The following is a 10,559-nucleotide window of genomic DNA, read 5'->3' as shown; positions in this document are numbered from 1 at the left end:
CTGGGAGAGGCCCCTGGGAAGGACTCAGAGGCAGAGGAGGAGTTTGGGGGGCAGGAGGTGTCAGGGGAGACAAGAGTGAGGAAGGCTCACCCAGGCTGCCCTGACACACATCAGTCCGGTCCATGTCTTCACAGATGAACTGGGGGTTTGGACAAAACTCCTGAGGGGCAGAAAGGGCCATCAGTTCAGAGCCAAGACTGACCATCCCAGTCCCCAGATGTTTCCCCGCTGAGGTCTCCCTTAGCCAGGAGCCTGAGGCCTGAAGCCTCCTCTTGGGACTAATGACAGAGATGCTGCCATCCTCCCCAGGATGAAAGGGCCTCCTAACGCTGCCTTCAGGAACTTTGGGGCCCCAAGGAAACCTGAGGGGGCAGAGATGGGGAGAAGAGGCCCTGGGATGGCCAAGATTCAGGGATCACTTCCCCAGTCTCTTGAAGGCCCCGGGCTTATAGATCCCCAATTTCTGCCCCCATCAAGAACCCAGGGGTCCCATCTTTGAGTTCCCACCCTCCCTCAGGGGCCAGGATATCTAGTTCTCCATAACCCCAGGGCCTTATCTAGGCCCCAAACCCCCAATCACCTCAGGGATCCAGTTTGCCAGTACCCACCCTTTACCCTTAGGGACCCAAACATCCCCCTTTCACCCTTCAGAGCTCAGGTACAACTTCCCTTGACTCACATGAGGTCTCAGCCACTCCACACCCTTGGCCTTCTCTGAATTGGGCCCCAACTGGTCATAACCCAGGGCAGCAGGCCCAGCGGGGAAGCAGGGGTCCAGGAAAAGGGCCCCTGCCTGCAGGCAGCTCTCCTGGAGGGAGCGGTAACACTGGCCCCGGAAGCAGACAGGGCCCTGGAAATCTCCATCTTCTTCCTCCACCAGCTGGATGGTCACCCTCTGAATAGCCATTGGGTATACTGTGGGGCCTGGGGGGGTGGGGGAGGCCCTTTAAAGCTTGAGGTTGGGAGAAGGGAGGGGCCTACCCCCTAGGGATCTCCAAGCACCACTTGAGACCTGAGGAGGAGCTTGGGGAGATCACTAAGGAATGGTGGCTGCTTAGGGGCCTGTGGTCAGTTGCCCTACTTCTGGACATGCCCCAGTCAGGGTTCCACCCCTCGTTAATATTAATTGATGGTTGGTGGGGGGAAGTAGGATACACCCTGTGGGTTTCCGGGCCCTCAGTTGTGGCCTACCAGAGGAACTTAATGGGCTTGGATTTTGGCAGATGGGAAGTTGACAGGAGACCAGGAAAGACTATAGCGCTTTGGTAGAATGTGATGCCATTATTGCATAGAGCACTGGGCCTGGAGTCAGGAAGACTCATCTTCCTGAGTTCAAATCCAGCCTCAGACACTTCCTAGCTGTGTGACCCTGGGCAAATCACTTCACCCAGTTTGCCTCGGTTTCCTCATGTGTAAAATGAACTGGAGAAGGAAATGGCAAAGCATTCCAGTATCTCTGCCAAGAAAACCTCCAATGGGGTCATGAAGAGTCAGACACGACTGAAAAAAACAGGGGCTGAAGGAAGAGGGTAGAAGGGATCCCAGATCCCATGAGCAGACACATCCCGCCATCCTGGCCCAAGGATCTATTGTTCTTCACCGTCTCCCACATCCAAGCCTTTGCACTGGCTGTGCCCCCTGCCTGGACAACTTGCCCTCCTAATCTCCACTTCTGAGAATCTCAGGCTTCCTGCATGGGCCTTCCATGAGCTGTTATCCCCATCACTGCTACCTCCTCACCACTCCGTATGTGTCTTCCATTGTCTCCATCAGAATGAAGGCTCTGTGAGGCTGGGGCATTTTGCGTTGTTTGCTCTTTGAGTGCTTGAGCCTGGCTCATCATAAACCCTTAAAAATGTTTCTCAGTGGACTGGGAGAGACCCCAAGCACTACACTGTCGGATGTTCTGTTTTCCAGGCAAGGCTCCCAGGGGTTACAAGTCGTGCCCTTTGCCCCCGTAGCTTCCTTTTCCAGCTTCCTCTCTTGGCTTCCCTCCCTGCAGGCTAGAGGAATCCTGTAAATGTTTCAGGTAAAAGAGAATCCGCCCTGCCCCCACATCCTCACTCCAAGAACCCCAGAATCCTAGACCCAAGGGACTATAGAATTCAGTCTCCCTAACTAGAAGGTCGTCCTGCCTTTGCTTGGCTATGTCTCATGACGGGGAGCTCACTACCTATGGGTTTTTTTTTTTTAACTTCACAATTAAAAAAAATTTTTTTTAATTTTTTTTTTTTTAGTTTTGAATTCCAAATTCTCTCCCTCCCTCCAGCTCTTCATACCTCCTGAAGGAAGTTCACTTCAAAACTGCAAAATTCTGATTGTTCCTCATGTTAAGGTGAACTTGACTAACTTCCACAGTTCTGGCCCCAAGGCCCGACCAGAACTTGTCTGTTCCCTCTTCCCCAGGCTAGCCCTTTAGATGTTCAAGTGGCGATTAGGTCAACCAGCGGCCTAGGAGACAGTTTCCACGAAGGCTCGTTTCTCTGTCTAAAGGACGAGAGGAATCTCTGGGAATAAGTTCTCTTCTCTCCAGACAGATACAGAAGCTTGTTGCCTCCACAGGGCTAGACATAGCTAGCTGTGGCCCTGGTGAGGTGAGCAGAGCCCGTCCCCTGGCCAGGATGTGGAGGATGCAAGCAGAACACAGTGAAGGCCAGGGGAGGCCTAGCTAGAGAGATACAGGATGGGGCAGGCTTGGATCAAGTTCCTCTTCCTGTGTCCTTTCATTCTTCAATCTCCAGACAAGGATAGCCCTGCTCCCCAAGGCCCCCAAACCAGCCCCTGGTGTCCTCAGAACATCCTCCTCAAAGGTGAGAACTGATGGTGTGGGAAAGATAAATTGCAAGGCGGTGTCTCTGGATCTGCCCAGACCAGCAGTCTGGGAGGGGCAGTCTCTGCACCAGCCGTCCCCGAAGGGTCTTTATTTGCCCTCAACACGTCCTCTCCCAAAACTGTCAATGACCCTCCTTATGTCTGTCTTCTCCTTAGGCGCCTCTAACTCTGAATCTTCTGTCTCTGTACCTGGAACATCTCTATCTCTGAGATGTCTGGTCAAATGTCTCTGTGTGTCTCATTAGACCTCCCTTGGTATTTCCTGGGTGGGGCTCTGGTATACTCTTGGGGCCCAGAGACCAAACAAACAACTGCAGAGAGTCAGATTTAGACTAACTTCCTGACTGTTAGAGTGGACTGCCTCAGGAAGTAATGAGCCCCCTGTCCCTGAAAGTCTCCAAGCAAAAGGTCTATGCCCATTGGTGTGGGCATTGTAGAGGGTCCAAGCTGGACCTGAGGTCCCTTTTACTCTGAGAATCTGGGTTCCTGATCCAGTCACCTACATTGGCTTGTGAGAGCTTGGATTGGTGATCCAAAGGCTCTGGACCTACCTCAGACACTGGCAGCTGTGACCCTGGACAAGTCACTTCATTTCAGCTTGCCTCAGTTTCCTCATTTGTAAAATGAGGAAAATACTGTCTTGTCCAACCTCTTCATTAGAAGATGAGGAAGCAAGGGGCAGACTTGGAATGAAAGAATATTAGGACAATTCTACTAAGCCACACTTTATACAGAGGGAGAAACAGAGGAAGAGAGGAAAAGAGACAGAGAAAGAGACAGAAGAGGAGGGACAAGAGAGACAGAGAGAAAGGGGAGGAAGAAGGAAGAGACAGGGAAGGAGAGACAGACATACCCAGAAAGACAGGAAAAAAGAAGAATGTTCACTAATGTTTCACTTTTTTTTTTTGGAGGGGGGAAGGCAGAGCAATTGGGGTTAAGTGACTTGCCCAAGGTCACACAGCTAGCAAGTGTTAAGTGTCTGAGGCAGGATTTGAACTCGGGTCCTCCTGACTCCAGGGCTGGTGCTCTATTCACTGTGCCCCCTAGCCGCCCCTCACTAATGTTTCTATGGCACCTACTGTGTGCTAAGCACTTTACAGTACTTGTCTTATTTGATCCTCAGACCCATCCCTGGGAGGAAGGTACTATTGTAATCTTCATTTTGCAAACAAGAAAACTGAGATCAAGTGACTTGCCCAGGGTCATAGCTGCCAGTGTCTGAGGCTGCATTTGAACTTGTGCCTTCCTGACTGCAGGCCTGGCAGGCACTCTGACCACTGAGCCATCCTGCTTCCTCCAAGTGAAAAGAGGGGCAGGGGAGGAAACTGAGGCCCTGGCACCTTGTGGCTCGCCCAGAGCCATACAGGTTGCTACTTAGGGGAAGAGCTGGGCCCAAAATCCAGGTCTCCTGACTTGTCTGGTTGCCTTAGAGAAGCAAGAGCAATTTGGACTGAGGTGAAGAACAAGCAGGCCTTATGGTCAGGGAGACCCGGGCTTGAATCCTACCTCTGGCACTTCCTGGGCATGTTACTTTACTTGAAACCAAGACTCAGTTTCTTCATCTGTAAAATGAAAGTAGTAACAGGGCTCTCTGCCTCCCAAGCCTGTTGTGAGGCTCCAGAGAGATCATGGATGTAAAGATCTGCAAACTTTAAAGCGCCTCACCAGAGTCAGTTTCTTAGTAAACCACTTGCTTCTCATTCTATGACAATCTCTTTCCCACTTGACTTTCTTTTTTGTTTTGTTTGCCTGTTTGTTTTTTGCTGAGCAGGCCCTCAAAGCCCATTCCTTTCCATCTCTCTCTGCCCCTCATCTGCCACCAGTTAGCAACGCTTACATGGGAGCAACTCCTGATTTGTAGCTCTGTGGTAGTTTCATCCACATCCCTCCTGTTAGGTTAGGTAAGCAAGTCTGATTATTTCCATAGTACAGATAGGAAAACTGAAGCCAGTGAGGGGAGAAGGTGATTTACCTGAGTCTCAAGGCTATTAAACCCAGATCCCCTGCAAGTTCTTCTCAGTGGCCTTGGCATTTCTCCTGGCTCCCTTATGTCTAGTCTTGGCTGCCTCGGGGGAAGGAGTATTAGAAATGAACCAGACTAGTCTGATCTTGTGAGATTTCAAAGGTCTGAAGAGGGGCAGGTGGGTGGTGCTGTAGTGAATACTGTGCTGGCACTGGAGTCAGAAGGACCTGAGTTCAAATCCAGCCACTTAGCTAGCTGCATAACCCTGGGTACACCATTTAACTCCAACTACAAAAAAAAAAAAAAGGAAGAAAGAAACAAAGGAAGATCTGAAGAGTGAGCCCCCTACAGTCCAGTGATGGGAGTCCGTGCCAGTGTGCTGGCAGCTAAACCAACCTACAGATCCAGCATCGCTGTGGATTAAAGGCAGCCAAGAGGGCGTGACTCCTCTTCCATTGTCAGTTCAATGATGAATTGAGAAGGGAACTTGCGGGCAGTGAAAGTTTCGTAGTGACTACTTTAGGTTGGAGATTATTCTCTTCAGGGACCTAGGTGATGTAGGGAGGATATGTCCCCCCGATATTGGTGGAGGGAGAGAACGTCAATATTTCTGTCACTACTATATGTTCTTAGACGATATCCCTTTGAAACAGCCAATAATTGTTAAATAGTTAAATGAAGCTCAGATGGTAATCTCTGACGATTAATATTGGTGGGAACACACCAGAATAGAGAAGAGCATCAGAAGAACCTCCCTACCCCTTAGGCGTACCCCCAAAACCTTGCCTTGCTCTTGCAGAACCTGACTTGCCAGTGCCAATGGGAGTTGCAATAAGGATCCCCAGAGCTTAGACATGTTGGTCTTTCTGGGATATATATTTGGTGGTAGTGCAGTAGAGAAAGGACCAGGCCTGCAGTCAGGAAGACGAACTTCCTGAGCTCAATTCCAGCCTCAGACACTTACCAGCTGTGTGACCCCGGGCAAGTCGCTTCACCCTGTTTGCCTCAGTTTCACCATCTGGAGAAGGAAATGGCAAGTCACTCCAGTATCTCTGCCAAGAAAACACCATATGGGGTCATGAAGAGTTACAACTAAAGTTAACTTAAGTTAACTAAGTCCTTCTGACTCCAGTGCCAGCACAGTATTCACTACAGCACACAACTAAAAAAATGACTAACAACAAAAATTTGTAGCAATCTCCTGAAAATGGAGAGATTGTCTAGCTGGAACTTTTATTTTTGGCTACCCTAGTTTGGGGCTCCTCTAGAGAAACAGTGGCAATTTTTACCCTCTTTGTTGTTTTAGGTGTTTGTACTTTGTAAGTCCGATGAATTCCTTTTGGAGACAACTTCTGCCTAGTCGGATGTGTAAGTATTGACACCTGCTGTATGAATAAATCCTTTTAAAATATCAATTAAGACTAAAATGACAAGTTTGGACTTTGCCTTCCTGGAATGACAAATATCTAGTTGATACATGTTCACATTTTCTTTCTGCTTTTAAAAAGACATGAGATGCATTCAGGCAACTAGGTGGTACAATGGATAGAGAGCCAGGTCTAGAGTTTGGAGAAACTGAGTTCAAATCCAGCCTCAGACACTTACTAGCTGTGTGACCCTGGACAAGTCATTGAACCCCATTTGCCTCAGTTTCCTCATCTGTAAATGACCTGGAGAAGGAAATGGCAAACCACTCTAGTATCTTGGCCAGGCCATGAAGAGTCAAACATGACTGAAATGACTGAAGAAAGACAACAGGTTTCATTCAGGTAAGGAGGCAAGGACTGCTGTAAAGCCTTCAGGTGGAGAGAGACAGATTCCTCTGGCCACTTGAATGGGCATCCAGTTTTGGCTCAGCAACCAATTAAAAGTCCATTTTTTTTTCTTTTTCTTTCTTTCTTTTTTTTTTCTTTTTGGAGGGCAGTTGGGTTTAAGTAACTTGCCCAAGGTCACTCGGCTAGGTTTTTTGTTTGTGTGTGTTAAGTGTCTGAGGCTGGATCTGAACTCAGGTCCTCTTGACTCCAGGGCCAGAACTCCATTTCTTCTTTACATGATTAGCAGACTGGAAAGAGTCAGAGAACATCCACGTATGGTCTGGAAGGGTGAACAGGAGCCCTCCCTTCCATATTATTAGACTCTTCCTGGAGCAGGCTCACCAAGCTTCCCCACACAGTTTGGTGGCCAGCAGAAGCCATTGTACATGCCCTAAGGGTGGGGCTCCAGTTGGTGTGTCCCTCCCTCACCACATAAAGAAAGATTGCAGGTAGCAGAATAAAGACAGGAACATGGCACAAACAGTCCTGCAAAGACAATAATAAAAATGTTAAAACTCAGGATGAACTGAGAATAATGACAGAAGCTAAAAACACCAAAAGTTGTTGACAGGGTTTTGGGGGGTGGGAGACCCAAAGAAAGGTTAGAACCACTACCTGGGATATCTGACAACAGAAACAGAAGACAGAGTTGCTCATTTCTAATTTTCCTTCAGTTTTCTCTGTCCAAGACAATGACCTTTGTTCAGAAATGACAAAGTAGAAATGATTCATAGGGAGTTGCCCAAGATAAATAGTGCAACTAGCTGCCCTTTGCAAGGGTGGGAGTCAATGGAATCAATCAATCAAATCAACCCATCCTGGTTAAAGTGTCCACAAGATGGTGTTCCTTGATACCCAGATATGATAAGAAACTTCTCCAGTGAGTGAATCAGTAAGAGATATGAACTAGGTATGGATAAGATAATAGAGACTTTGTTGAATCAGTCAGTAGATAAATCCAACTGAGATGTGAAAAGTTCTTGGTCAATTTACGTGTCTTTGAAAGGCATCGGCAAGGCAATAAACATTTACGTAAGTGTTTACTTTGTGCTAGATACTCTACTAAGTGATGGTGGAAGGAAGTACACTAGTGGGGGCTCATGCAGGATTGTAAAAACTATCCTCTGAACTTTCTAGGTTACCACTAGAATCCAGAGAAGAAACATAGTATCTTCCTTCTTAGGGACCCAACCTTTCAGGGCAAATCGGGGATTGGGAGACAGTAGCCCTAGCATATGCTATGCTTTGATGAATCCAAGTGCCCAAATGAGTCTCGTTCTCAGCTTTTGAAAGAACTGGGAGGTGCGATTGCTCGGACACTGCCAGGGATATTTGAAACAGTGTAGCAAACAGGTGAGGACCACTAGTGGACTCCATTTTTTCAAGAAAGCAGAGAGAGCAGTCTACCGACTATGGTTCAGTTAGCTTAACTTCATTTCCTGGGAGAATTCTAGAAGGGATCATTAAAGAGGTGGTTGGCAAATATTAGAAAAGGAAGCAGTGATTACAAAGAGGCTGCCTGGCTTCATCAAGCACAGGTTATGCCAGAACAACCTCATTTCCTTTTTTGATAGGGTTAGCAAACCAGTACAAACTAGTTTGCCTGATAACTCTTAGGAATTATCTAGATTTCAGCAAAGCTTTTGATAACATCTAGCTTTGTAGAGAACACACAGAGAGATGTGGATTTTTACAATTAGATTGATTTCAGACTGGTTGGATGGTCAGACTCAGAAGTCATTAATGGCTTAATGGTGGCTTGGCAGGAGTGGCAAGGTCTTGTGGACTGCCCCAGGGATCTGTGCTGGGCTCTGTGCTTTACATTTTAGTCAGTTACTAAAAGGCATAGATGGATGGCATGCTAACAAATCGACAGATGACACAAAGTTGGGAGGCATAGCTAACACAATAGAAGATCCTAAAAGATCTTAATAGGCTAGAACACTGGACGAGATCTAATAAGATGAAATTATTCAATAAGGATGTATTGTAAAATCTTACACTTGGGTTCAAAAACTCAACTTCATGAACACCAAATGGGGAAAAGCATAGTTGGAAATGTTTGTCTGAAAAATATCTGAGGCTCTAAGTGGACTGCAAGCTCAGAATGAGTCAAGAGGCAGCCAGAAAAGTTAATGAGATTTTGGGCTGCATTTGGAAAGGCAGAATTTCCAGGAATAAGAACCCTACTGTATTCTCCTCTGGCCAGATAATGCTTGTAATACTGTACACAGTCCTAGGCACCATGGATTAAGGAGAAAAATGATCATCTGATGAATAGCTACCAGGATAGTGGAGGGTCTGGAGTCCGTGCCACAGGAGGATCTGCTGAAGGAACTAGGGATGTTAAGAAAACAAGACTTGAGAGCCTCCCACAAGTATCTGAAGGACTCTAGTGCGGAAGAGAAATGAGCCTTGTTCTGTCTGGCCCTTAAGGGCAGAACTTGGAGTATTGAGAGGAAATTACAAAGAGGCAGTTTAGGACTAGCCAACACCAAGAGTTGCCCTGAAGTGCAGTGGGCTGCCTAGGGAAGCAGTGAGCTCCCGGCCTCAGAGGTCTTCAGAGGCCGGATGACCACTCGTCAGGCAGACTGGGGCAGGGGAGGGGATTCCTTTTCAGGTCTCAGTGGGGATATGTGTCTCTAAGTTTTCTTCCAACTCTAAAATTCTGCTATTCTGTGTGATTCATGTACCCCACATAAGTAGAAAGAAAGTAAAACAAAGTCAGTTGGAGGTGGAGAGAATGCTAAATAACTGCAGAAGGGAGGGCATGCCAGGCATGGGAGACCACTTGTACAAAAACACGTAGGTGGGAAGTGGAACATCCCATACAGAGAAAAGCTAGAAACTTTGTTATTGTTGTTTTTTAAGAACTGTAAATCTCTTTTTTGTTGCTGTTGCTTTTTCCCACTTAATAGTATTTTATTTTTCCCAATTACATGTAAAGGTAGTTTTCAACATTCACTTTTAAAAGATTCTGAGTTCCGGATTTTTTTCTCCCTCCCCCTTTCCCCCTCCTCCAAGACGGGGTGCAATCTGATATAGACTATACAGGTACAATCATATTAAATGTGTTTCCACATTAGCCATGTTGTGAAAGAAGCATCAGAACGGAAGGGAAAAAACTACAGGAAAGAAAAAACAAATGAGAAAATAGTCTACTTCGATCTGCATTTAGACTCCATAGTTCTTTCTCTGGCTGTGGATAGCATTAGAAAGCCAGTTTGACTGGAAGAAACAGTACATTAAGGAGAATAATAGAGAATAACTGTGGAAAGGCAGGCGAGTCAGATACTGGAAGGTCCACTGGTTTTCTCCCCAAACAGGGGAGGGGTCTTTTCTAAAAAGTCACCCAGTGAGTTAGTCTAAATACCTTCCTCACCCCCTGAAAAAGCCCTAAAAAGTTAACTGTTCAGAAATTCTGGAGAATAGACATACCCACCCCCTGTCCCAGGCTCAACGCTGGAATTCCCAGCTGGCATCTGTCCAGCACCCACTATATGGTTCTGTCTATAAGGACCTTTGTGAGAGAAGAGGGTTTGAGCAGTAAGTTCAAAAGAATCTCCATGCGATGCTGGGATTTCTTTGACTAAAGTCTTTCAGTCTTCCTTGGAGACGGAGTTTAGTCTACACAAGTCCTTGGGAGCGGAGGCTTTGACATTCACACTGGGGGAATGAATGAGTAAGAGCAGAGCCTTTCATGGGGGGAGGAAGGCACAGGAAGGAGAAGCTACGTTTCCTCTGACTCAGACGTTCACTACAAACCGACTTTAGAATTCTGTGAGGAAAAGGGTCCTTTTGTATACTGTAGCCCAAGGGGACCTCTCCCAGAAGGGCCCTGGCTGAGACACACATGGCCCTAGATTCAAAGAAGAGAGCCAGCTACTACCCTTTCTGTCTTGTTACCCCCGCCCTGGAATAACTCCAGAGAAATCCCTTAAATAAAGCTG

At 47.1% G+C, this 10,559-nt stretch overlaps 1 protein-coding gene across 1 annotated transcript in view; it reads right to left on the bottom strand.

Annotated features, from left to right (window-relative positions):
• Positions 1–1,033, bottom strand: part of CAPN12 (calpain 12) — an 11,034-nt gene extending 10,001 nt beyond the window's left edge. Inside the window, exons 1-2 of the mRNA XM_069078554.1 lie at positions 680–1,033; positions 91–160 (exon numbers count right to left, since the gene is read on the bottom strand). Of these exons, the coding sequence (XP_068934655.1) occupies positions 91–160; positions 680–907 (298 nt within the window). The 5' untranslated portion in view covers positions 908–1,033. The remainder of the gene's footprint in view (positions 1–90; positions 161–679) is intronic.
• Between the last annotated feature and the right edge of the window lie 9,526 nt (positions 1,034–10,559).

The sequence above is a fragment of the Petaurus breviceps genome, unplaced genomic scaffold (genome assembly GCF_028583685.1).
Source record: "Petaurus breviceps papuanus isolate PSGF00001 unplaced genomic scaffold, PetGlider_PUasm1.0 91041, whole genome shotgun sequence".
Classification (NCBI taxonomy): domain Eukaryota; kingdom Metazoa; phylum Chordata; class Mammalia; order Diprotodontia; family Petauridae; genus Petaurus; species Petaurus breviceps.
The sequence above is the reverse complement of the archived record's forward strand: the minus strand, read 5'-3'. Positions and strand labels throughout refer to the sequence as shown.